General features: G+C 40.2%; 1 protein-coding gene across 1 annotated transcript; it reads left to right on the top strand.

The window, feature by feature from the left end:
• Positions 1–181: 181 nt before the first annotated feature.
• On the top strand, positions 182–23,617 carry PRR11 (proline rich 11). The gene is made up of 10 exons (XM_021704347.1): positions 182–196; positions 12,013–12,145; positions 13,308–13,458; positions 13,700–13,822; positions 16,506–16,745; positions 18,356–18,454; positions 18,820–18,932; positions 20,349–20,408; positions 20,498–20,594; positions 22,632–23,617. The coding sequence occupies exons 2-10, from the start codon at positions 12,018–12,020 to the stop codon at positions 22,698–22,700; spliced, it is 1,080 nt and encodes a 359-aa protein (XP_021560022.1). The 5' UTR covers positions 182–196; positions 12,013–12,017; the 3' UTR covers positions 22,701–23,617.
• Positions 23,618–26,983: the final 3,366 nt, after the last annotated feature.

The raw sequence follows: 26,983 nt of genomic DNA, 5'->3' as shown, positions 1-26,983 counted from the left end.
TTTCATTGGCCAGCACGTGGTGACCTCCTAACCAATCACAAACCAGACTGTGCTCCGACACTGCCCAGAGAGCGAATCATGGGGAGACCTTTGCTATGATTGGCCTCTCTATGATAAGGTTTTAATTTTAAATCTTTCTTTATGGCGAAGGAGAGGCCTCTACCCGGACTCCATCTATACCGGGGCTCTTAGACTTGTAAGTGCAGGGAGATCTCCCTTTGTAACCTGGGCTCGCGTCTTCAGTAGCTGGGCCTTTGCTGCTTGTGTTCTTAAGATTTACGGAGGTGGGGACTTTAGCTGGACTCGGGGAGATAAACTGGGAAGAGGAGGTTTGAGGTTGGGTAAGAAGTGCTCGGCCTGGCTCCACCCTAACCATACTTGTATTTAATTAACGCTCAGCAAAATATGTTTTGGAGCAAAGCGTCTGCCTTCCTTTTGCACATTCCTTTAGATCTTTGCTATTCAGTGTTGTCCGGGGACCAACAGCATCTGCATCACTTGGGCGCTTGTTAACAATGCAAATAATCGGACTCCACCCAGACCCACTGAATCAGAACATGAATTTTAACAAGATCTCCCACCCCCAGTGATTCTTATGCACGTTAAAGTTTGAGAATATATATTTCTTGACAGGCAGTATTACTATGTTCCTTGATATGCTCTTAATACCGTCTGAGGTTTTGTGAGAGCGTCAATTTTAAAAGTGTGCCCTGTTTACTTGTGCCTAATACTGTGTTGGACGACGTTTTAGGGAGCTGCAAACTCTTCAGAGAAACAAGACAGGAACTAAAAAAGCATTGTTGCACTGTGTAAAACAAAATTAAAGTACCAGAAATACCCTATGAATGTTCAAGAGTAATGAACTAGTAATGGAAATTGATTAATTGACTGAAAGCTGTTTATGGGAAAGTGTAAGAACCTACATTAAAATGTGTTTTACAAAAAGGGTAATGAAATGCAATTGTTATTTCCGTTGCTGTCACAGTTTTGGAAGTACCCCCTGACCAAAAGCACTTGTCACTGGGTGGAGTTTTAATAGAAGCAGCAGTGCCAACTGAGTAACAGAGTAATATAAAATTATATATATATATATATATATATAAACTAGAGTATATATATATGTATAATATAGAGTAATTCTCGCCCTATTATTTATTGCATTTTCCTACTGGAAATAGTTTTGGAGCCATCCTTTAACCATATGAAGGTGTATGATTTGAAGAACTAAAAACCTCCCTCACTGAGAGAGTTTACAAAATGTAATTGTAGTAAAGCATATTCCTTAACTTAAAAAGAGATCCCTTGCTAGCTAACACTTAGCAGGAATGATTTATTTCATTCATTTATTGAATGAAAATTATTTAATGCCTGCTACACTCTTGGTCCCAGGGAAACAAAGATGAATAAAATTTATCCTAACCTTGAAAAGCCCACAGTCCAGCTGGTGATAAATACACAAACAGAAGTTACAATGCAATACAATAAATGTTATAATAAGAGTGTGTATAAAGTGCTATAGAAGCACAAAAGAGATGACATTTTCTTTTCTTTTTTTAAGATTTTATTTATTTATGTGACAGAGACACAGCAAGAGAGGGAACACAGCAGGGGGAGTAGGAGAGGGAGAAGCAGCCTTCCCGCAGAGCGGGGAGCCCAATGAGGGGCTCAATCCCAGGACCTGGAGATCATGACCTGAGCCGAAGGCAGACACTTAACAACTGAGCCACCCAGGCCCCCTGACATTTTCAATTTAGTATAAATTCCATAAGGACATAGACTATGTTGGCCTTGTTTGGAATTGTATCCCAAAAGCTACCACACCTACCAACCATGGTGGATTATCAGCATTCAACAAATATCTGTGAGAAAAATTAACAGCATCTGGTGTTTGGCATACCTGAAGTACAAACCACTAATCACTAGAAGGGATGAGGCTGCAAAGGGCCATCAGACTAAACTGTGACAATCTTTGAAAGGTATGGTAAGGAATTTAGTTTATCCAGGGGATGAAAAGGAATCTTCAAATACCTTTTTTTTTTAAGATTTTTATTTATTTATTTATTTGAGAGACAGAGTGAGGGAGAGAGAGCACAAGCTGGGGGAGGGGCAGAGGGAGAAGCAGACGATGAGCAGAGAGCCCGATGCAGGACTTGATCCCAGGACCCTGGGATCATGACCTGAGCTGAAGGCAGACGCTCAATCGGCTGAGCCACTGAGGCGCCCAGAATCTTCAAATACTTTTAAGCAAGGGAATATCAGGATATTTTTTTTTTTTAACTATAATTGTAGAAAATGATTGGCAAGGAGAAAGGCTGAAGTCAGGAGAATCATTAGAGGAATATTCAGACAAACTCAAACTGAGGGACGTTTTCCAAAACAACTGGTCTGGAGTCTTCAAAAATATAAATAGGAAGAAAGGCAAATACATGAAAAGATTAGGGAACTGTTGTGAATTAAGGGAGACTAAAAAGACACTACAGTTAAATGCAGTGTGGAAAGGGAAAGGGAGCAGCTGTAAAGGATATTATTGAGGTGAATGGGGTAATTATGGACTGTTTCTTAGATACTATCAAGCTTAAATTTCCTGACTCTTATTGTGCTTTTGTAGGAGAATGTCCATGTCCATGTTTGGAAACTCAGTAGAAGTATCTAGGTGTGAAGTATCATGATGTCTGCAACTAACTCTGCTCAGCCAAAAACTAAAAACTATTATTTGTGTATATATATGTTATATATCTATATACACGTATATCTTTCATATTTTTTATTTTGAAAAATTTCAAACTTTGTGAAAATTTACAAAAATAGTATAATTGATGCTCATTATTTACCTAGATTCATCATTTGCTGTCTTTCTGTTTAGGGGTGTGTATGTGTATAATATATAATATATAAAATCATATAAAATATAAATTTATATATTACATACACTTATTATGTAAATTATACATATAGTGTGTAATATATATTATATACACACCTATACAGAAAGAAAGTTAACAGATAACAATTGGTGAATCTAGGTGAATAATGAGTATTTTTTTCCAGAATTAGCATGATCTTTTTTATTTTTTTTATTTTTTATTTATTTTTTCTTGAATTCTTTTTTCTCAAGGTTTGAAATCTTTCAAAATAAAGAGCAGGGGAAATAGACTATTTAGCAAAAATAAAACATGGGAAAGATGGCAAAGACAACTGAAATCAGGACAGAAAGGGGAGGGATAGAAAGAAGGGACAGGATGAATTAATCAGATAAATATTTCTAATTCATGTATATTAATATATGTATATAAGTGCAATATATAATACATATTATATATTTTCTATTCTATAATAGAGTATCCTAATTTCCTCACCTACCTTTTTGTGTGTGGTAGTACAGATTGTTTTTAATCAGCCTTAAATTCTTTCCAAAACAAGGCAGTAAAAAGGAAGAGTACTTTTCAGTAAAAAAGTAGGAAAAATGCTTTAAGTAATCATGAAAAAAAAGGGGCGCCGGGTGGCTCAGTCAGTTGCCTGTCGACTCTTGGATTCGACTCAGGTCCTGATCTCATGGCTGGTGGGATCCAGCCTGGAGTCGGGCTCCATGCTCAGCTGGAGTCTGCTTGGATATTCTCTCCCTCTGCCCCATCCCCGTCTTGCGCTTTCTATCTCTCTCTCTCAAATAAATAAAGTGAATCTTTAAAAAAAAAAAAATCGTGAAAAAAAAAGAGCTTCTATCTAGTGTTAGTAGTTGGAATCCCACCTAGTCCAGCAAAGAGAATTTGTATGTCTCATAACTCTTCTGGAAAGGGGACAAGTATATGTGTTTTAACCTTGAGGAACACTGATAAATATTCTTTCAGACAAGTATCCTCTGCAGAATATCTAATGCTTTTAATAAAGCAATGATAATAACAAACTTTAGCTTGTTGAGTTCTCTGTCTTTTTTTGAGGTAGGAATTCATTATCTTTCATTTTTGGAAGCACGGTTATTACTTTTGAATGGAACACTAATCTAGGAATTATCTCAGACTGTACCTTTTTACTCTGACAGATTTGACATATTCTCTCAATTCTCTGCATATGCCAATTAATTACTGTAGTTAATTAGAAGGTCATTAGAGTAACAATGACCCAGAGACCAGACACACACACACACACACACACACACACGCACACAGAGAGAGAGAAAAGAGAAGGGAGAAAATATTATTTAGTTCCTAGATTTTTTTTTCATTGAAAAATAATCTCCAGGGGCACCTGGGTGGCTAAGTTGTTAAGCGTCTACCTTCGGCTCAGGTCATGATCCCGGGGTCCTGGGATCTAGCCCTGCCTCGGGCTCCCTGCTCAGCGGGAAGCCTGCTTCTCCCTCTCCATTCTCCCTGTTTGTGTTCCTTCTCTCACTGTGTCTCTCTCTGTCAAATAAATAAATAAAATCTTTAAAAAGAAAGAAAGAAAGAAAGAAAACTAATCTCCAAAATGGCATACATGAACTTGTGTAGGACTCTTTAGAAATTTGAATGCACGGCATTGGAACAACCACCAGGAAAGGGTGAGAAGAGAAAGAGAAGGCCCAGTTTCAGAATGATGGTACTCTGTTTTTCTAGCTAATAATATATACCAGAGGTTAACTGTCAAATACTACTACAGGGCTTATTATACTTAGAAACAAACAAACAAACGATGGCAGTCTTCTGAATCATCTCTCTATAATCCTGACTCCAAGTTGCCAAGGGCAATACTATCCATTCTTGTAATTGTTCAGGTGTTTACCTCCCTGTTTTGTTTTGTTGGGTTTTTTTAAAGATTTTATTCATTTATTTGACAGAGAGGGACACAGCCAGAGAGGGAACACAAGCATGGGGAGTGGGAGAGGGAGAAGTAGGCTTCCTGCTGAGCAGGGAGCCCGATGCAGGGCTTGATCCCAGGACCCTGGGACCATGACCTGAGCCGAAGGCAGATGCTTAATGACTGAGCCACCCAGGCGCCCCTATTTCAATGTTTCTAAATAACATGCTTACAATACTATTTCTTTTCTTTCCTTTTCTTTCTTTTTTCTTTTCTTTTCCTTTTTCTTTCTTTCTTTCTTTCTTTCTTTCTTTCTTTCTTTCTTTCTTTCTTTCTTTCTTTCTTTCTTTTCTTTCTTCCTTCCTTCCTTCTTTCCTTCCTTCCTTTCTTTCTTTCTTTCTTTCTTTCTTTTTTTCTTTCTTTCCTTCTTTCACCATTATCCTGGATATTGCTATTGTTTATCTTAATTCTGTGCTCACACTTAACTGAACATTTGGCCAGGTATAGAATTCCAGGATTGAAAACTTTTTCGTTCAGAATTCCAGTGTGGCTGTTGGAGTCTGATGCTATTCTCTTCTCAGTCCTGTTTCTATACTGTTTCCTCTCTCCTGAAGCCTTTAGAATCTCCTCTTTTTTTTTTTTTTAAGATTTTTATTATTTCAGAGAGAGCGAGAGTGAGAGAGATCACAGAGGGAGAGGGAGAAGCAGACTGCCCCCTGAGCAGAGAGCCCAATGTGGAGCTTGATCCCCTGACCCCAATCAATGATCATGAGAGCTGAAGGCAGATACAACCAACTGAGCCACCCAGGGACCCCTTCACTTTATTTTTGTGATGTCATGCCTCAGTGTGGATCTTCTTTTATTCATTATACTGAGTGGACCATTTCAATCTGGAAATTCAAGCCCTTCAATTCTAGAGAATATTTCTGTATTGTTTATTTGACAAAATTCTCTCCATTTCTCTGTTCTCTCTTAAAACTTTTTTTTCCATAAAGATTTTATTTATTTATTTGAGAGAGAGATTGAGAGAACAAGTGGGAGGAGGGGCAGAGGGAGAAGCAGACTCCCTGCAGAGCAGGGAGCCTGATGTGGGACTTGATCCTAGGACCCTGGGATCATGACCTGAGTTGAAGGCAAATGCTTAACCGACTGAGCCATCCAGGTGCCCTCTCCTAAAACTTTTATATTCTAACTGTTGTATTCCTTTTTTTTTTTTCAAGAGAGGGAGAGAGTAGGGGCAGAGTGAGAGGGAGAGAAAGAGAGTCTTAAGCAGGCTCCATGCCCAGCACAGAGTCTGATGCGGAGCTCAGTCTCACAACCCTGAGATCATGAACTGAGCCAAAATTAAGAGTCAGCTGCTTAACCAACTGAGCCATCCAGGTGCCCCTGTATTACATTTTTAAAATTTCTACTATTTTTAATTTTTAAGAGTTTTTTTCTCATCCTTCTTGTTCATGAATACAGTGTCTCATTTTCTGAAAAAAAAATTTTTTTCCTTCTGCCTCCTACATTCTTTCTTTTTTTTTTTTTAAGATTTTATTTATTTATTTGAGAGAACGAGAGCACAGGGAGGGGGAGGGACCAAGGGAGAGGGACAAGCAGACTCCCTGCTAAGCAGAGAGTCCGACCAGCACTGGGTCTCAGGACCCTGAGTTCATTACCTGAGCTGAAGTCAGATGCTTAACAACTGAGCCACTTAGGTGCCCGGTCTGCTTCCTACATTCTTTCCATTTCCTTTGAAATGGAAATCCTTTTTTTCCCCTCTCTGTGTATTTTGGTCTCTCTCTTTAATGTTAGAGACTTTCCTAAAGTAACTGATGATCCTTGGCTGTTGCAGGTCAGAGGAAGGCACCAAAAAGAAAAAAAATTGCAAGCTCAAAGTACAGGGGGTAGATATTATCAACCTGTGGACACCCCAGTGGGTGAATGATCAAGGACTTGGCCATTTTGGGGAGACCCTAAATGTCAATATCTATATGTCCTTTTTCTCAGGCAAGTCAATTTCCCTGGAGAGGAATCTTCTAGTCTTCTTCAAGGGGAAGTGAAAGGTATGAGGGTTTGAGTCAGGGAATTAAAACTGGTGGCCTGTGTTCTGGGGGCTGAGCTGAGGAAAGGGATAGAAAAGTCTTACTTTTCAGTTCAGGATTATCCCCTACGTTCTGAATGATGACACATGACTCTGCTATTGCTATGCCTCATGGCCCACAATTCAGCACCTCTATGGTTCACCTTCTCCAGAGAATAAACCTATCCATCTTTACTGGAGAGGACATAAATGCCAGGAGCTGCCTGGCTACAAGGACTGGAAGACAGACTCCAGAGGCCTATCCAATCCTTATAAAGATTTAATTAATCCTATTTTAACCCCAAATTTTCAAGGTTCTACATGCCTTCAAGGCCAGAATCCTCTCACTTAAAGTTTCTGAGAATTGTCTTGCTTCCACTTGGCTTCCCTACCACAGGCAGTCAAAGCTCCGCTTTCTTCTGCTCTGCCAACTCATCCATCTGCTTTCCATTTTCCATAATTTAGTTGACAGTCATCATCTCCCATAGTCTGCTCCCATTCTTTGTTTTATGGGTTTATGATTTTTTTATTCCTTACTGCCCTTACTTTTTCTTTTTCTTTTTTTTTTTTTTTTTAAAGATTTTATTTATTTATTTGACAGAGAGAGACACAGTGAGAGAGGGAACACAAGCAGGGGGAGAGGGAGAGGGAGAAGCAGGCTTTCCGCTGAGCTGGGAGCCAGATGTGGGGCTCGATCCCAGGACCCTGGGATCATGACCTGAGCCGAAGGCAGACACTTAACGACTGAGCCACCCAGGCGCCCCTCTTTTTCTTTTCTTTTTCTTTCTTTCTTTCTTTCTTTCTTTCTTTCTTTCTTTCTTTCTTTCTTTCTTTCTTTCTTTCTTTCTCTCTCTCTCTCTCTCTCTCTCTTTTTCTTTCTTTCTTTCTTTCTTCCTCTCTCTCTCTCTCTCTTTCTTTCTCTCTCTCTCTCTTTCTTTCTTTCTCTCTCTCTCTAAGTAGACTCCATGCCCAGTGTGGAGCCCAATGTGAGACTTGAATTCATGACCCTGAGATCAAGACCTGAGCTAAGATCAAGAGGTGGATGTTCAACCAACTGAGCCACCCAGGCACCCCTCTTTTTTTTTTTTAATTTAATTGAAGTAGAGCTGACACTCAAAGCTACATTAGCTTCAGGTGTACAATGTAGTGATTTGACAACTCTATACATTATGTTATACTCACCATTCCTTGGGGCACCTGGCTGGCTCAGTCGGTCAAATGTGTGACTCTTGATCTTGGGGTTGTAAGTTCAACTTCAACTTGGGTGTAGAGATTTCTTTAAAAAAAATAAAAATTTTGGGGCTACTGGGTGGCTCACTCGTTAAGCATCTGCCTTCGGCTCAGGTCATGATCCCAGGGTGCTGGGATCGAGCCCTGCATCGGGCTCCCTGCTCCGCGGGAAGCCTGCTTCTCCCTCTCCCACTCCCCTTGCTTGTGTTCCCTCTCTTGCTGTCTCTCTCTCTGTGTCAAATAAGTAAATAAAATCTTTAAAAAATAAATAAATAATAATAAAAATTAAAATTGTGGGGGCACCTGGGTGGCTCAGTCATTAAGCGTCTGCCTTCCGTTCCTTCTGCTCAGGTCATGATCCCAGGGTGTTAGGATCGAGCCCCGCATCAGGCTCCCTGCTCGGTGGGAAGCCTGCTTCTCCCTCTCCCACTCCCCCTGCTTGTGTTCCCTCTCTCACTGTGCCTCTCTGTCAAATAAATAAATAAAATCTTTAAAAAAAGAAAGAAAGAGAAATATATTCACCACTCCTTTACTGCCTTTTTTTGTTATGTTTCAGAAGGGTTGGACCAATAGTGTGCTAATAAATGTTTAATAGATACATATGCATAATTTTATTATAAATTTACTAATAACAGGAAATTAAAAAATTATAAACAATAATAAAATATATATAATGCTTTTTTTAAAGTAAGTTCTGTACCCAACATGTGGTTTGAACTCACAACCCTGAGATCAAGCATCACATGCTCTAATGACTGAGCCAGCCAGGCACCCCTATAATGTTCTTATAAATTTCACATACAGTTGATTCTCAGAGAATACTATTGTTGATTTTTACAGACTTCTTGTATCTGTAGCCAAGCTATGGTTCCAATTTACTTTTTTTAAGATTTTATTTATTTATTTTAGAGAGAGAGAGAGCAAGAGAGGGGAGGGGCAGAGGAGAAGGGAGAGAACCTCAAGCAGACTCTGTGCTGGGCGTGGAGCCCACTTGAAGCTTGATCTCACAACCCGGAGATCATGACCTGAGCCGAAATCAAAAGTTGAACACTTAACGGACTGAGCCACCCAGGTGCCCTGCTATGGTTCCAATTTATAAACAAGTATAGTCCTGATAGGAATGTCAGTTGATCTTTTCATTTACTCTATAGAATAAGATAAAGTGAACCAAAGATTTATATTGGAACTTCATTTCAATTATGTAAGCAACTTCTTTGATGAATCGAATAATCATTTTCAAATACCAGAATATTCCTCAATTATTTTATGCTTTTTACAATGTAACAACTACAGAAAAGATACACACTTTTTAAAAAGATTTTATTTATTTATTTGAGAGAGAGAGAGAGACTGTGCACACACATGAGCAGGGGGGATGGGGTAGGGAGAGGCAGACTCCCTGCTGAGCAGGAAGCTAGTCATGGGGCTCTATCCCAGGACCCCGGGATCATGACCTGAGCCGAAGGCAGATGCTTAACCAACTGAGCAAACCAGGTGCCCCCAAGATATGCTTTTAAATGTGATCTGCATTATTAACATTTTCTTTATCACTCTCTTAACAATCAACAACATAATGAATCAAGCCCTGATTTGTGGTGTTTTATAATATCCATGGTGTAAATACTCCCATCACAGCCAATTTCAAGTTTTCAACGTGAAGTCACTGAATGTGGAATTGGAAAGAAATGAGCATTTTATAGCATTTTCACTATATAGATACAATAAGGTAAACAACGGCAAGAGCATAGATAATAGTAAAATCATTAGGAAGTGATGAGTTTTGCATCATATTTATTATCATTTTTTTTTAATTTTATTTATTTACTTGTCAGAGCATGAGTGAGAGAGAGAGAGAGAGCATGAGCAAGGGGAGCGGCAGGCAGAGGGAGAAGCAGGCTCTCCGCTGAGCAAGGAGCCCGATGTGGGACTCGATCCCAGGACCACGAGATCAGGACCCAAGCCGAAGGCAGACCCTTAACCAACTGAACCACCCAGGCTCCCCTTTATTACCATCTTAAATATAAATTATCTAATTATAAGTTTATATAATTTAATTTTAATGGTGGATGGGTTTAAAAACTAACTCACAGACTTCCTGAAAATATATCAGTTGTTGCCAACCCCAGCACACCATTGGAGTGGAGAGAAAGGTATGGAGCCAATCTACCAAGTTTAAAGCAGAATGTCCAGCTCCTTTCTAAAGTCTGTTTTTCTAACTGAGGGATTGGTGAATATAGGGGGAAAAAAGAGGCAGGAGGCCACTTCTCTGTGTCAGTATGATGTCTAATAAAAGACATCAAAGGGAAAGAGGGAACAGAAGGGGGGAGGGTTGCATAGGGGCAGATGGAAGACATGGAAGAAGAGGTTACCATGGAAGTCTCAGATTCTGGGGATTTCACCCAGTGAACTCTGGACCTTGGGTAGAGGTTCTCAGTGACATCTCTCCATAGAAAATCGTGGGCATGGATTTGATGAGGTTTAATCTTTTTTTTTCAGGCAACAGCAAGATTGCTGCTTCCTCTGAGGCTCTCCTAAACATCTTCATTCAGAGTATTTTAGTTTTGTGTTAAGTTTGTTTTAAAAAATCAATGAATCCTTTAGATATCCTTTGTAATTTAATAATCCCTGCTTAGCCATCTTTCATTATTTCAGCAGGAAGAAGTGATATAATACAAGTGAAGTCAGCTAACTATTTTTTAGCGTATCTCCCATGTCTGTAAGAACAATTAAGGAAAACTGTTAGTTTGAGACCTGGCATTAGTTCAATAAGATGCTACTGGAGAACCCTTCCTCCTAGAAGGGCTGTTGATAATATGCACTGTCATCCATTGCCATTAGGGGTACCCTCTGCAAGACCAAAGCTCTTGGAACTGCAGTAAGCCACTTCAGAGTTTTTACAACCCACAGCCAGTTAAAAAAGGAGGTTCTTCAGCCAGTGCAATCTGAGAGCTGAGCAAGCCTAGACCTGCATACCAAGTATTGAAAGGTTTCTGGGTGAACAAAAGTGGAATGAATGTGTATTTTAAAGGCCAATTGTTCCTATTCAAATGTGAGTTTGAAGGGAAGGAGGCCCAGCCCTTGAGACCATTTTTAGTTCTCTACTTGAATAATGACATCTTTGTTCCTCAGGTAGCAACAACAGCAACCAGCAAAGTTCTTCTTCACATCAAACTAGTTCTGACTTAATTTTCTTCAGAAAAGGATCTAGATTAAAATCTAAATACACTAGATAGTGTTTTAAAATGCTTTAAAATAAATGTTTTGAAATATTTGGGGTAACTGCTATTACATTGTATATCACCTATTTAATCAACTTTTGCACCACAGAGTGTTAGAAAGAACACGGTCTTTGGAGATTTATTTACTGCATTACAGTGGCAAATCATATAATCTTTCTATGTCTCAGTTTATTCTTAGTGTAAAAATGGGAGTAAAAGTCCTCTTCCTCAGGGATAAAATCTTGCAGGGTAGTGAGGATTCACTGAGAAAGTGTATGTGAAGGTGCCCAAAAGCAAATGGACATTCAGTGGTTAAATTTGTTTCTTCCTCTCCAACTCCATCTATCACAGTGGGTGCTCAGTAAATGTTACTGGAAAGAAACTTCTTTTAATAACTGACCATAACCCAACTATAGCCATTTTTCTCTCTTACAAGAAATGGAAATACACTTGACTTAATGAAGAAAAGCAAGACAAGCAAAACAAAATTAGAGAGCGACGTAATGCCAAAGCCAAGTCTCTAAAGAAACTTTAAATCTGGGTTTAAATTTTTCTTCACTTCAGGGGACTTCTGGGATGCTGGTAGCGATCCATTTCCTAACCAAATGGTGGTTAGAAGGGTGTGTTCACTTTGATAATTCATTGAACTGTACAGTTAAGATTTTTACATTTTCTGTATGTATGTATTATTCTAAAATAAAAAATGTAAAAAAAAAATTTTCTCTACAGAAATCATGCCCAAGTTCAAGCAACGGAGAAGAAAGCTAAAAGCCAAAGCAAAAAGATTATTCAAAAAAAGAGAAGCCTCTCACTTGCAGCCCAAGCTAATTACACCTCCTCCTCCGCCACCCTCACCAGAAAGGTAAGGCGTAAGTGTGGAAAAGAAAAAAATACTAAAAATCTGATCCGTTAAGGACAGGGTCACCAGATTTAGCAAAGAATGCCCAATTAAATTTAAAGTTCAGATAAAAAATATTTTTTAATATTGTCCCATGCAACATTTACAGGATACTTACACTAAAATATTATTCATCCCTCATCAGAAATTAAATTTTGACTGAGCATTCTAAACTTTATGTGGTGATCATTGTTTTAAGAGGTTAGGGGTGCCTGGGTGGCTCAGTTGGTTAAGCATCTGGCTTCAGCTCAGGTCATGATCCCAGGGTCCTCTCCTGGGCCCCCTGCTCAGCAGGAAGTCTGCTTCTCCCTCCCTCTGCCCCTCCCCCCCATAAATAAATAAAATATATATATTTTTAAAGATTTTATTTATTTATTTATTTGACAGAGAGAGACACAGCGAGAGAGGGAACACAAGCAGGGGGAGTGGGAGAGGGAGAAGCAGGCTTACCGCCAAGCGGGGAGCCAGACGCGGGGCTTGATCCCAGAACCCTGGGATCATGACCTGAGCCAAGGCAGACGCTTAACGACTGAGCCACCCAGGCGCCCCTATTATTTTATTTTTTAAAGATTTATTTATTTGAGGGGCGCCTGGGTGGCTCAGTCGGTTAAGCAGCTCCCTTCGGCTCAGGTCATGATCCCAGAGTCCTGGGATCAAGCCCCGAATGGGCTCCCTGCGCGGCGGGAAGCCTGCTTCTCCCTCGCCCACTCCCCCTGCTTGTGTTCCCTCTCTTGCTGTGTCTCTGTCAAATAAATAAATAAAATCTTTAAGAAATAATAATAAAAAAAGATTTATTTGAGAGAGAGAGAGCAAGTGAGGGGAGGGGCAGAGGGTGAGAGAGAATCCCAAGCGGACTCCCACTGAGTGCAGAGCCAGATATGGGGCTCGTCTGCCTTTGGCTCAGGTCATGATCCCAGGGACCTAGGACTGAGCCCCACATCGGGCTCCCTGCTCAGTGGGGAGTCTGCTTCTCCCTCTTCTTCCGCTGCTCCCCCTGCTTGTGCTCTTTCTCTCTGTGTCAAATAAATAAATAAAATCTTTAAGAAAATACTTTAATAAATAAATAAATAGAGCTGTTAATCCAACTCAGGAGTTTTTTATTGGTTTGGTTTTGTTTTTCCTACAGAGTGGTTATTCCTTCAGGAGATACATCCCTTAGCAGAAGCCGGCTAAGACCATCCTGGAACTTCAGATTTCCCAATATCAAAGATACTGTAAAACTTTGGACAAATAGAGTGTGGTCTATATACAGTTGGTGCCAGAACTGCATGGCCCAGGTATGGGTTTGACATACCCGTTTTCAGCAATATGGTTTTTCTGCATACTTGGTATGTGTGTTCGCATGTGTGTGTGCTCAGGTCAGCACAACACTAAAGCTAAGCTCAGGTAAGATGAAATTATGGGGTCATATAGGCCTTTTCTTCTGTAAAACATACATCAAACCGCTTTTTTCTCTCTTTTTTCTTGTCCTGATCATGTTACTTATAGATTTCAGGCTTGTTTAATTTTGAATTTCAGAGTTTAGAAGTATTGAAGGACACCGTCTTTCCATCCCGTTTCTGCCATCGAGAACTTCACAGTCTAAAACAACAGTTTTGCATTTTGGAAAGTGAATTATGCAAGCTCCAGGAAACACTGAAGGTTGGTATTGTTAAATAAAAAGAAATCCGGAATCAGAGAGGGAGGGCAGGGGTCATCCCCCATAGGAATACCAGCATGCTGCTTTTACCAGAAGGAGGAATGGCTACAGGCAGGTGCTAGTCTTGGGCCTGTTTGCCCGCAGGTCTATTCCTTAGGCTTCAAGGCTCTGCTCTGCTCTGCACTGCACTGGGGTTAACCCATGCAGGCTGTGTGTCCCAAGCTCCATGTCACCTGGTTCTGGTTGTGCTTGGCTAATGGGAGACACTGATGAGAGACTGGTGGCCGTATGGAGGGAGTGTGTTTTTCCCCTTTGTTCTCTGCATTGGGCAATTTCTCCAGTGATGATTATTGTTATCTCCCTCACTCCAGCTCCCTTCAGGTAAGTCTACCATGTTTCTTGATTGTCTGGGTTAACCCACCTCTAGAGATCTGGTTATACTGCTCTTCCCTGTTCCCCTCCAGCCTCAGGGTATTCATGGCTTTTTGCTGTTGCTAATCTCTGGGCTGCCTCAAAGTTCCCTGTGTGTTTTCAGCTCTTTCACCATCAATGTAACCAACTCTCCCACGTTACCTTCACCCTCTTTTTTTTTTTTTTTAAGATTTTATTTATTTATTTGACAGAGAGACACAGCGAGAGAGGGAACAGAAGCAGGGGGAGTGGGAGAGGGAGAAGCAGGCTTCCCACGGAGCAGGGAGCCCAATGTGGGGCTTGATCCCAGGACCCCGGGATCATGACCTGAGCCGAAAGGCAGACACCTAATGACTGAGCCACCCAGGCGCCCCTACCTTTACCCTCTTTTAAAGACTCAGGATGGGGGTGCCTGGGTGGCTCAGTTGGTTAAGCGACTGCCTTCGGCTCAGGTCATGATCCTGGAGTCCCAGGCTCGAGTCCCGCATCGGGCTCCCTGCTCGGCAGGGAGTCTGCTTCTCCCTCTGACCCTCCCCACTCTCATGTGCTCTCTCTCATTTTCTCTCTCTCTCAAATAAATAAATAAAATCTTAAAAATAAATAAATAAATAAATAAAGACTCAGGATGATTTCTATTTTCTTGACTGATAGAGGCAGAAAAAGCCATAAATATCCATTGTCTCCAAACTCCCCTAAGCAAGGCCCCTATTCTCAATGTCTAAAACTCAAAAAATAAACATTGCACTTGTTGGTTTGCAGTGAAGCTTCTGGGATTACACCCTTGTCCCAGAACATGTACCTCAAGATGAATCAGACAGGAAGAGAGGCAAATCACCTCACTCATCTAGGCCTGAGTTTCCTCTTCTAAAAATGAGGATGATATCATCTTTGGTGGGCTGAATCAACGGCCTCCAAAAGATATGTCCAAGTCCTAATCCCTGAAACCTATAAATATGACCTTATTTGGGGAAAGGGTCTTTGCCCATGTAATTAAGTTAAGGATTTTTTATTTTAAGTAATCTCTACACCCAGCATGGGGCTTGAATTCATGACCGCGAGATCAAGAGTTGCCAGGTGCCCCTTAAGTTAAGGATTTTGAAATGAGGAGATCATACTCTATTATCTGAGTGGACCCTAAATCCAATGACAAATGTCCTTATAAGAGAGAGAGCAGAGCACACACAGAGGAGAGGAGGAGCAGTGGGAGCACAAGCAGAGATTGGAGTGATGTAGTCTCAAGCTCAGGAATGACCATAGCTACCCAAAACAGGAAGAGGCAGGGAACAGATTCTTCCCTAGACGCTTGGGAGGTAGCACAGCCCTGCTGCCATCTTGATTTTAGACTTCTAGCCTCCAGCACTGTGAAAAAATGAATTTCAATTGTTTTAAGCCACCAAATTTGTGATAATTTGATAAAGAAGCCATAGGAAACTAATACACCATCTTATTCCGTAGGGTTATTTTTCATTTCCCAGGGCTGCCATAACAAAGTAGCGTGGACTGGGTGGCTTATATAGCAGAAATTTATTTTCCCACAGTTCTAGAGGCTAAAAGTCTAAGATCCAGGTATTGGCAGAGTTAGTTTCTTCTTAGGCCTCTCTCCTTCCGCTTGCCTTCTCACTGTGTCCTCAGATGGTCTTGTCTCTACACACACATCCCTGATGTTTCTCCTGTATGTTCAAATTTCTTCTTTTTATAAGGACACCAGTCAAATTGGATGACAGCCCACTCTAACGGCCTCGTTCTAACTTAATCACCTCTTTAAAGGCCCTATCTCCAAAGGCATCCTGAGGGACTAGGGTTAGGGCTTCAACATATGAATTTGGGGAGGGGGGGGGGACTCTCTTTCCCCAGACCTTATCTCCCTTGAGACCTGATAAATTGCAATTCATCCTTGAGATTATGGCTAAATATCTCTCTCCAGGTTTCTCACTATTCATGCCCACAGCACACTTCATTGTTTGCACCGAAGCGTTATTTTGTTTTGTTGTGGGTGTGTGTGTTTAATGTCTGCCTTCCTTACCAGACTGTCAGCTCCATGATGTCACAGACAGGGTGCACACTGTACCCACAGTGCCTGGCATATTGCACACACAAATATGCGAGTGGACGAATGAGTGAGTGAATGGGCTTGCGATAAATGAGAAAATATTAAAAAACACGTAGTATACTGAGAAAGCATTCAGTACATGGTAGCTATTATCTCGATGACTCTGAGCCACAAGAACCAAATTAATCTGCTATTCGTTTGCTAAATGTAATGTTTTCTTACAGACTGTCTTGGAAAAATCTTCCTGCCCAAGCTGTGGTCAAACATTTACAAATGTGCCCGCCTGTGTGCTAACCACCCCTGGAGAATCTCGGGCTGTACTTCCTCCCACTCTGCCACAGCCAGCCAGCCACCTTCCAGCTGTGCCTCCGCCCCCACCGCCCCCACCTCCTCCTCTGCCTCCGCCACCACCGCCTACAGCACCTGTGCCGCTCAGAAGATCTGATCGCACTAAAGCACTTCAGGTAGGAAACAACCTCGTAATGACATGTTTTGGCCAGTGTCAAATGTAGGAGTAAAGCAAGGTGGCCTTTTGAGATGACGCTAAGGGCTTTGAGAGGAAAGCTGCATTTTTTTTTTTCTTTCTGATTCCATATCTTAATTATGTCAGTGATTACGTTTTTAAAAACTCAGTCCTGTAGGAACTGGATTTAGAAAGAAAAGCGATTTTTTTTTTTTAAGGATAAATGAATGAAAGCCAGTGGATCAGAATATTCCTAATGGCTTCTCAGAATATCTTTTCACCAAAAGAAAAACCTCCCTGGGAAACCAAATTAAGAACAGAAGGTGGCTTAATGAGTAAAGTCAGAATAAAAAGAGTTGGTGGATCCTAAAGTATAATGTCATTAAGCTGAAGGACCAGTCTCCATTAATTACTTATCCACCAAGGGAATATTTGTGAATCACTAAGATCAGCATGACCCTGTTTAAAAATCTGCTGAATTTTCACTCCAGATACATCTGGTTTAAAATGGCTGGGTTAGGGGTGCCTGGGTGGCTCAGTCGCTAAGCGTCTGCCTTCGGCTCAGGTCATGATCCCAGGGTCCTGGGATCGAGCCCCACATCGGGCTCCCTGCTCGGTGGGAAGCCTGCTTCTCCCTCTCCCACTCCCCCTGCTTGTGCTCCCTCTCTCGCGGTGTCTCTCTCTGTCAAATAAATAAATAAATAAAATCTTTTTTAAATAAATAAATAAATAGATAGATAGATAAAATGGCTGGGTTAGGGGCGCCTGGGTGGCTCAGTCGTTAAGCGTCTGCCTTTGGCTCAGGTCATGATCCCAGGGTCCTGGGATCGAGCCCCGCATCGGGCTCCCTGCTCCACGGAAAGCCTGCTTCTCCCTCTCCCACTCCCCCTGCTTGTGCTCCCTCTCTCACTGTCTCTCTCTCTGTCAAATAAATAAATTAAATCTTTAAAAAATAAATAAATAAATTGGCTGGGTTAAATCCAGAGCCTAATATTATGTTTGCCATAATGCATATCCCTCTGACTGTACATTCTTGTTCTCCGGGAACTGAGTCAACTTTTTAGGTAATTCAAGCAAAACTTCACCTTGATGTGAGGAACTCCATCAACTCCTGTCTTATTATCATGACTCCTGAGGAAGATTCATAGTTGCAGGGAACTGGCCCATCTCTTATTTATTGTCAAAGCCTTACATTTTGATGAATACAATAGCAGTAGCATCCATGGGTACTAAAAACAGGATCATTCTTGTTTGAATGAAAAGAATTTGCTAGTTCCTAGGGCAAATAAGAGTTAGTTTTTAAATGAGTTTTTAAAAACTAGATTGGGGGCGCCTGGGTGGCTCAGTCGTTAAGCATCTGCCTTCAGCTCAGGTCATGATCCCAGGGTCCTGGGATCGAGCCCTGCATCAGGCTCTCTGCTCAGCGGGAAGCCTGCTTCTCCCTCTCCCACTCCCCCTGCTTGTGTTCCCTCACTCACTGTGTCTCTTTCTGTCCAATAAATAAATAAAATCTTTAAAATAAAATAAAATAAAATAAAACTAGATTTGGATTTGCATTTGACTAGATATCCTGGTTACAACTGGAATTCTAACCTCTCCATGTATTTTAAGGCTGGACCATTAAAAAAAGAGGGACCCATGCAGATAACAGTTGAAGATCTACTGACTGTGAAATTAAAGAAGACACAGTGTTTTGATGAAAGGAAGGAGGTAAGATGTCACTGACCATACACATGATCTTTCAGCTTTTAACCTGGTTGTCCCTTTCTGGAAAATAAACATAAGTCTCATGTACAGAAGCCATTCTGAGGTAAGTATTTGATGTTTTATTTGAGTAGTTTTGGATCTCCTCAACAAAATGTGTAGATCCCAAAATTATTTAATTAGGCAGTTTTATCTACCAACCATTAGTCTAAAGAAGTAGAGACATACTTTGAAGCTTTGAAATAAAAATTGAGTAGTGGATATTATCTTACACATACTCAGCATTCAAGTCTTCATTGTTGCAGCATGTTTACATTTTGAATGATATTTTTAAGTGTGTTTTTTGATACTGTCTCATTTTGTGATTAAAGCTTGTACCGTCACCAAAGGCACAGAATCCACTAGTTACTGTCTCTGACCTGCAGCGTGTCACCCTGAAGCCCAACTCCAAAGTGCTATCAACTCGAGTTACAAATGTCTTGATGTAAGGAACTACACTGTGTCATGCTCTACTGTTACTTAAAAGAATGATTTTTTTGCTTATCTCTAACTTTAAAGGTTATATATCCTCATTGTAGAAAACTGGAAATCCACAGAAAAGTTTAAAGAAGAAAACGGGGGCACCTGGGTGGTTCAGTCAGTTAAGCGTCTGCCTTCAGCTCAGGTCATGATCTCAGAGGGGAGTCTGCTTGTCCCTCTGCCCCTCCCCCTGCTTGTCTCTCTCTCTCTCTCTCTCTCAAATAAATAAAATCTTTAAAAAAATTTAAAAAAAAGAAAAAATCATTCAAATAACTGTATGATTGAAGATAGCTATTATTAACATACTGTTGTTTATCATTCTAGTCTTTGTGTAGATATCTACTCTATTATTTCCATTTCATGATGCTGTTTATTATACGATACACCATTGATTTAATAGTGGATTTGGGGGCAGGGTTGGCTCAGGGGTGCCCGGCTGGCTTAGTCAGTGGAGCATGTGACTCTCAAATCTCCAGTTATGAGCTCGAGCCTCAAGCTGGGCACAGAGATTACTTAAAAAATAAAATAAAATAAAATAAAATAAAATAAAAATAAATGGATTTGGGAGGAAAAGAAATAATATCAAGAATTTTTTTAGGGGCGCCTGGCTGGCTTAGTCAGAAGATCTTTGGGTCATGAGTTTGAGTCCCATGTTGGGGATAGAGATTACTTAAAAAAGGAAGGAAAAAAAAAGAATTTTTAAAGCAGCCCAATTTCAGGAATAATAAAATATGAAAACTAGTATGTCTTGGAATCAGTGAAATCATGTGTGTGTGCCCACGTGCGTACATGTTTGTGTACCTGTGTGTAATCATACCGTACATACAGTTAAGGCTTTTCCCATTTAATGTGTCAAGAACTTTCCCCCATCTTATTAAAAATCACTTTAAAGCATCATTTTGACTTTTTCTGTATATACAGTACATTATATGCAAATTTCATAGATAAACTCCTGTTTTGAGACATTTAGGTTGTTTATGATTTTTTTATTTCTAACTCTTCAGTGAACATCCTTGTCCACCATCTGTGTGCATAGCTGAGTCTTTCTCTAAGATGGATTCTTATATGTATAATTACTGAATCAAGACATATTACTTATTACTTATTAGGACAATTATGTCACCTTATGCTCTTATCAGCATCTATAGCTATTTTTGTTTTTAAGTAGGCGCCGCGCCCAATGTGGGGCTTGAACTCACGACCCCGAGATCAGGAGTCACACGCTGTACTGACTGAGCCAGCCAGGCGCCCCTCTGCTGCTATTTTTTAATGTAACAAATAGAACTACTTTCTAGGACATTGCCTATAGAAATGGCTGCTTTGCTTTGGGAAAGATGATAAAGTCTGGCAAGCTCTAACTTTTATATCTTTATTTCATCAGTACCCCTGGTAAAGGCCAAATAGATCTGCGGAAACTACTTAGAAAAGTTGATGTAGAGAGGTAATACACTCTCTTATCTTTATGCTTTCTAAATCCATTTGAAAAGTTAGCATAAAACATAGCTTCTAATATTGTCAATACCTTTGCAGGAGCCCAGGTGGAACCCCATTTACCAATAAAGAAAATATGGAAACAGGAACTGGGCTGACTCCAGTAATGACCCGGGCCTTGAGGAGAAAGTTTCAGGTAAGCCTTTAGGGGGAAAAAAAAAAAGTTTCCTTTTCTTCAAAATCATTTATTTAGAATCATATAATCCAAAGGATCTTTCTTATAATAATTTTTAAATGGCACCTTATGCTTTACAAAACACTTTCATATTTAGGCTTTATAAAATTCTGTGACATAGCTAACATTATTATCTCTACTTTAACCATGAATGTCTGGTTTTGTTAATTCCCTTAGATAAGTATTTATTAAGCACTTCCCATATGCCAGGCACTCTCCTAGAGTACTAGGGATACGGTGGTAAGCAAAAACAGACCTGGCTTTACTGTGTTGGAGCTTTTAGCCTAGTGGGGAAAATAGACATTAGTCAAATAATCACATATTTGTATAATTCTACACTGAGATAAGTACTATAAAGGAAAGGAACAGAGTTCTGTGGGAACCCATAGAGGAACTTTATCTAGCCTGGGTGATCTAGGAAGGATTCCCTTAGGAAGTGATGAAGTGAGACTTGAAGGATGAATAGGTGTTAACTGGGAAGGGTACCTATGGGATAAGGTGGTGTGCCCACCATGGATGTCTGGGAAGAAAGAGCTCCAGGCAAAAAGAACAGTATATGCAAGGGTCTTATGGTGGAAGGATCATGGCCTAACTGAGAAACTGAAAAGGGGCCAAAGTAGCTATAACAGAGAGAGCAAGTCTGACAGTGGTGAAAGACAGGGATGGAGATATAGATAGGGAGCAGATCGTGCAGTTGATAGGAAAAGGTCTCAGCAGCTTTCTCCTTTGTCACCTACACGTATGACCCATACACCAAAATCTAGTATATTAGTGGGGCCTGATGTGATTTCTTCCAAACCCTTTTGTCTGTCATCTCCCTGTTCACTTCTGTCACTGGATCTGTAGGGAGTAGCCATCCTTCTGCCACTCCTACTAGAGTGCTGGGACACAGGGCTGCTGGCCCCTTTGGCTATGAAGCTTGTATTTCCATTTCCCTCTGGACATAGAGACACGCCACGGACTTCTCTGCTGACACTTTGCCAACCCAACACTGTCCTCCCTTTGTTTCCTCATTAAGAATCAATGCCTTTTGCAAACAGCTTGCCAATCAACTTCTTGCCAATCAACTCCGTCCTCCTGGACACTACACCGCCTTCTTTGGAGGTGTGGCCACATTCCTCTTTCCTCTTTTTGGAGCATCCAGTAGGGAGTCTACCCCCAGATCACAATCCTTGGTGATACCACAAATTATGAAGGGCAGGGGCCTCACTGAAGGACTAAGGCCCTTCCTTTCTTTGTTCAGCTCTGGGATTCTTTTTTGTCCCTGCCCTACCCCATAATTACTATAATGAGTTGAGTAATGTGGAAATAAATGAAAATACGATAAATAATAAGCACACATATTGAGCAACAACATAAAAAATCCTAGAAAAGATATCTACCATATGAGGTATTCACCAAAATTCACTTAGTAGGAGGAAGTTTTTTAAAAACTGTTGTTCGACATAAAATGACCCTCCCCCTTCCCCACTCCTGTCCTTAGGCTTCCTTTTTCCTTTAAGTCTGAAGCAACTGTATTAGTTAGGTTTTGCATTTGGTAACGAAATTTGCTTTTGCATTAGGTAACAAAAATCTGACCATTGTGGCTTGACCAAGTAGGGGCTTATTTTTCTTACCTGCATATTCCTTTGGGAAGTAGGCAGCCCATAACTGGGACAGCAGCTTCACATGTCATCCCTGCTCTTCCATCCTTAATGTGTGGCTTTTATCCTCATGGTAAAGAATGCCTACACCTCCTGAAGCCCAGTGTCCACATTCTAGGCAAGATAAGGAGAAAGGCAAAGGACAAAAGGGTATGCTAGCTAAGTTACCCCTCTTCTCTTTAAACAGGTGCTATCCACCTTCTAATTATATCAGAAAAACTGGGAAAAGGGGTTTTTAGAGTCTGGCTGTATTGCTGCCCTGCACAAAATCTGGATTCTGTTAGTGAGCAAGGAGATCTGTGTTGGCCACAGGAACATAATTCATATTATAATTGGGACCCTTTTTTTTTCATAGATGGCTCACCCTAGAAGCCCAACTCAAACTCTACCACTTTCTACAAGCAGCTTTGATGAACAAAACTGATGCCAACTCTGCCTGACACCACATGATGATCCATAAAATACACAGATAAAATCACCCCGACCCTTTTTTTTAATGTAGTAGGGTGTGTATAAATAATTATACTAATATATAATTCCATTTGAAGAATTAAAGTATGTACGGAGCCCCCATACATACTGTGGTATAAAGTGGGTATTTGGGTATTTTTTTAGTTTGCATGATCAATAAGAGAACAGATGGGAAAATGCATTCCCCAAAGTGATGTTTATTCTGGAATTACCCAATTTAGGTTGGAGAGGTTGTTCAAATTTAACTAGATAACAAATTTATACTCAGTAGGTGCAGTTTTGACATTAATAACCTGATTCCTTAAAAAATAAAATGAAATAACCCGATTCCCATTCTCCTTGAGTATTCTCAGGTAATTAAAAAGAAAAATATTTCAGCCTGTAAAAGCTAATGCATTCACTAAGTGCTACAGACTTGATCAGTAAAAAGATCCTCTAGATTTGATTTCTGTTTACTGTAAACAGTTAAGAGGTAAGACCGTCCTCCATCCCAACCCAATTATTTTCCAAATGGATTTGAAGTAAAATGTCCAATATAACTTAAAAATTAGAATGTACCATTTCTAGTGGTTAGAAATGATATTTAGGTAGTCATATCTGGTTCGCTGAAGTCTGAGATATTCCTTTCTTTGATATTTTCTGTCCATATTCATGCAGCTTATTTTAAGTTTTATGAGGATCTCAACATGAACCTTGTATTTTACACAGTGGCCTGCCAAGGATTATCTGAAGTCCATAGCAGATTCTCTATGAGACCTAATTCCTGTCCTCAATAGCCAATAGCTTAAGTAACAGTAATAATGTACACCTCACTGGATTTTTGTTCTTTCCTGCCCGTCCAGGGTTGCCAGATTTAGCAATTATAAATATATGACAGCTAAATTTGAATTTCAGATAAAAAACAAATAACTTTTAAATATAAATATGTCCTGTTAAACAATGGGTAGGTTTTTTAGTTTTAGTATGTCCCAAATATTGCATGGGAGCTATATATTTATACTAAAAAATTTATTCATTGTTTATCTGAAATTCAAATTTAATGGGGCATTCTTTATTGTATCTGGTCACTCTATTGGTCAGTTGCCAAGTATTTCTGGGAGCCCCCAGCTTGTCAGACATGTCTACTTAGCGGTGGACACAATTATAGCTCCAGGCAGGATCCCCATTATTAATGTGTTAAGTATCACAAGGGAGAGGAAGTCTCATTCGGGTGAATTCTTGTGACAAGGTTCAGGATTAGCTTTGATCCCTGCAGTTCTAAGAATAAGGATAGCAGCTGCCTCATGGATAGGAAATGAGGTGTTTCAGATCTTCACTGAACTTCCTAGCCTGACAGGAAGCAGCTACACGGATGATATCCTTGAAATATCATCATTTTAGCATAGGCTACAAAAGATTTCCCAGAAATGCCTATATTTCCACAGATAAATGCTGCTTTGAGATGCCAAATAGAGTGTTATGGAAAGTCACCAGACTGGAAAACAGACCAGGGGGCCATGTTTTGTTCTTATGAGACCCACATTTATGTTTACAAACACATTTATGAATGAAAATTAAACAGGTAATGAAGTTAAGAAACATACCTACTTCTAGTTAAAAAACAAAAAACAAAACCCGCTAGCTACATTTATATTATATAAGAATAAAAGGAATGATCACTGAGAATAAAACATTTGCGTATTTGTGACAGTGTTTTATGGGGCACTTATGCCTATATTAATAAACCACCGTGTACTGTCTCAATTTAATTTAAATGATTTGATTATTTGATCATTCTTGTGGAATAACGGTTCATTAAAAATGCTATAGAAGGGGCACCTGGGTGGCTCAGTCGTTAAGCGTCTGCCTTCGGCTCAGGTCATGATCCCAGGGTTCTGGGATCGAGCCCCGCATCGGGCTCCCTGCTCGGCGGGGAGCCTGCTTCTCCCTCTTCCACTCCCCCTGCTTGTGTTCCCTCTCTCCCTGTCTCTCTCTCTGTCAAATAAATAAATCTTTAGGAAAAAAAAATGCTATAGAAATCCTATATATAGACATTTATAAAGCTGCTATTGCCATTGTACCAGTATTAAAATGTTTTCTACCTTTTACTAATTTTTATGACAGGTTTTATGTTGTACCCATTTGAGAATCCTGTGAATGCTATGGCTTCATTACACTGTTGTTAATTATATATTTCCAATGTTTATTTTCAGACTGAATAACAACCAGACAATATAAACACCAAAATCCATCTGCTTATGTTTTTAATTAAAATAAAGAGCAATAAAAAAAACCTTTGGTTTTTCTCTTGTTTAATTGTTTTTACTAGAAATATAACACAGAAAAGTACATAATACATAAATTAGGGGCGCCTGGGTGGCTCAGTCGTTAAGCGTCTGCCTTCGGCTCAGGTCATGATCCCAGGTTCCTAGGATCAAGCCCCGCATCGGGCTCCCTGCTCAGCGGGAAGTCTGCTTCTCCCTCTCCCACTCCCCCTGCTTGTTTTCCCTCTCTCGCTGTGTCTCTCTCTGTCAAATAAATAAATAAAATCTTAAAAAGAAAAAATAATAATAATACATAAATTAACAAATCATAAAGCAAATAAATGCTCATATAAACACAAGAGACATTATAAATGTCTTTAGAAGCCCTGCCTATCTCCCTCCGCTAACACAATCCCTTTCTTCAAGAAGTAACTACTGATTTGCTTGTTATAATAAATATTTCCTTGCTTTTACCCTCTAAATATACATCCCTAAATGCTATGGTTTATTTTGCTTGCTTTTGAACTATACAAATACAATCATACATTATATATTTTGTTTCTGTTTTCTTTCAATCAACATTTATTTTTAGGATTCAACCATGTTATTGTGTAGTACTATAGATCACTTGTTTTTATTGTGTGAATATAGTTATCACTCATTCTCTTGTTAATGGAAATTACAGTTGTTTATAATTTTTGGCTATTATGAACCGTGCATGCCATTATGAACATTCTTGGATATGAACACATGTACAAGAATTACTCTACTATGGGGGTGCCTGGGTGGCTCAGTCGGTTAAGTGTCTGCCTTCGGCTCAGGTCATGATCCCAGGGTCCTGGGATCGAGCCCCACATCGGGCTTTCTGCTCCACGGGAAGCCTGCTTCTCCCTCTCCCACTCCCCCTGCTTGTGTTCCCTCTCTCGCTGTGTCTCTCTCTGTCAAATAAATAAATAAAATCTTTAAAAAAAAAAAAAAGAATTACTCTACTATGTATATCTAGGAGTGAAACTCCTAGGTTATGAAGCATGCCTATTTTCTAGATACTGTCAAACTGGATTTCCAAGTGGTTGTACCAATCCATGGTATAGCAAAGTATAAGAGTTCTTGTTGCTCCTGTTTTCTTCAAAAGAGTCTTTGCTATTGATTTTTCAACATTTTGTTTACTTGGGAATCTGTACAATGTTTATGGTTAATATACACTTATTTTTTCTGGATTTATAAGTCCAAGAATTGTTAAGATGATTTTATATCAGCAAAGTCACATACTAAACAGCAAATAATACACATGGTGAGGATCACAGTGTAGTTTATATTGATAAATGTAGAATTTATCATTTTAGTTGGATTTTCTTTTTTCTTTTTTTTTTTAAAGATTTATTTGACAGAGAGAGACACAGTGAGAGAAGGAACACAAGCAGGGGGAGTGGGAGAGGGAGAAGCAGGCCTCCCGCCGAGCAGGGAGCCCAATGTGGGGCTCTATCCCAGGACCCCGGGACCATGACCTGAGCTGAAGGCAGACGCTTAACAACTGAGCCACCCAGGCGCCCCTTTAGTTGAATTTTCAAAAAGAGATAGAATCTGGGGGCACCTGGGTGGCTCAATCGGTTAAACTTCTGCATTTGGCTCAGGTCATGGTCCCAGGGTCCTGGGATCAAGGCCTTCATCGGGCTTCCTGCTCAGTGGGGAGCCTGCTTCTCCCTCTCGCTCTACCCCTCCCCCCTCATGCTGTCTTTCTCTCAAATAAGTTGATAAAACTTTAAAAAGATTGCTAGGATCTGAACTTACAGAAGTAGAGAAGGGAACAAGTAAAAAGCAAATAGACAGGTTTTTTAAATATGTATATGAAAGCAATTTTTTTAAAGATTTTATTTATTAGAAAGAGAGAGGGCACAAGCAGGGGGAGCAGCAGAGGGAGAGGGAGAAGCAGACTCCCTGCTGAGCAGGGAGCTGATGCAGGACTCAATCCCAGGACCCTGGGATCATGACCTGA

The sequence above is a fragment of the Neomonachus schauinslandi genome, chromosome 15, assembly GCF_002201575.2.
Source record: "Neomonachus schauinslandi chromosome 15, ASM220157v2, whole genome shotgun sequence".
Classification (NCBI taxonomy): Eukaryota; Metazoa; Chordata; class Mammalia; order Carnivora; family Phocidae; genus Neomonachus; species Neomonachus schauinslandi.
This window is presented reverse-complemented; position numbering and strand designations above follow the sequence as displayed.

Coding starts and splice junctions, on each gene's coding strand:
- PRR11 (XM_021704347.1), top strand. CDS start 12,018: ATGCCCAAGTTCAAGCAACGGAGAAGAAAGCTAAAAGCCAAAGCAAAA. Junction 13,823..16,505: donor AGCTCCAGGAAACACTGAAG/GTTGGTATTGTT, acceptor GTTTTCTTACAG/ACTGTCTTGGAAAAATCTTC. Junction 20,595..22,631: donor CCTTGAGGAGAAAGTTTCAG/GTAAGCCTTTAG, acceptor TTTTTTTCATAG/ATGGCTCACCCTAGAAGCCC.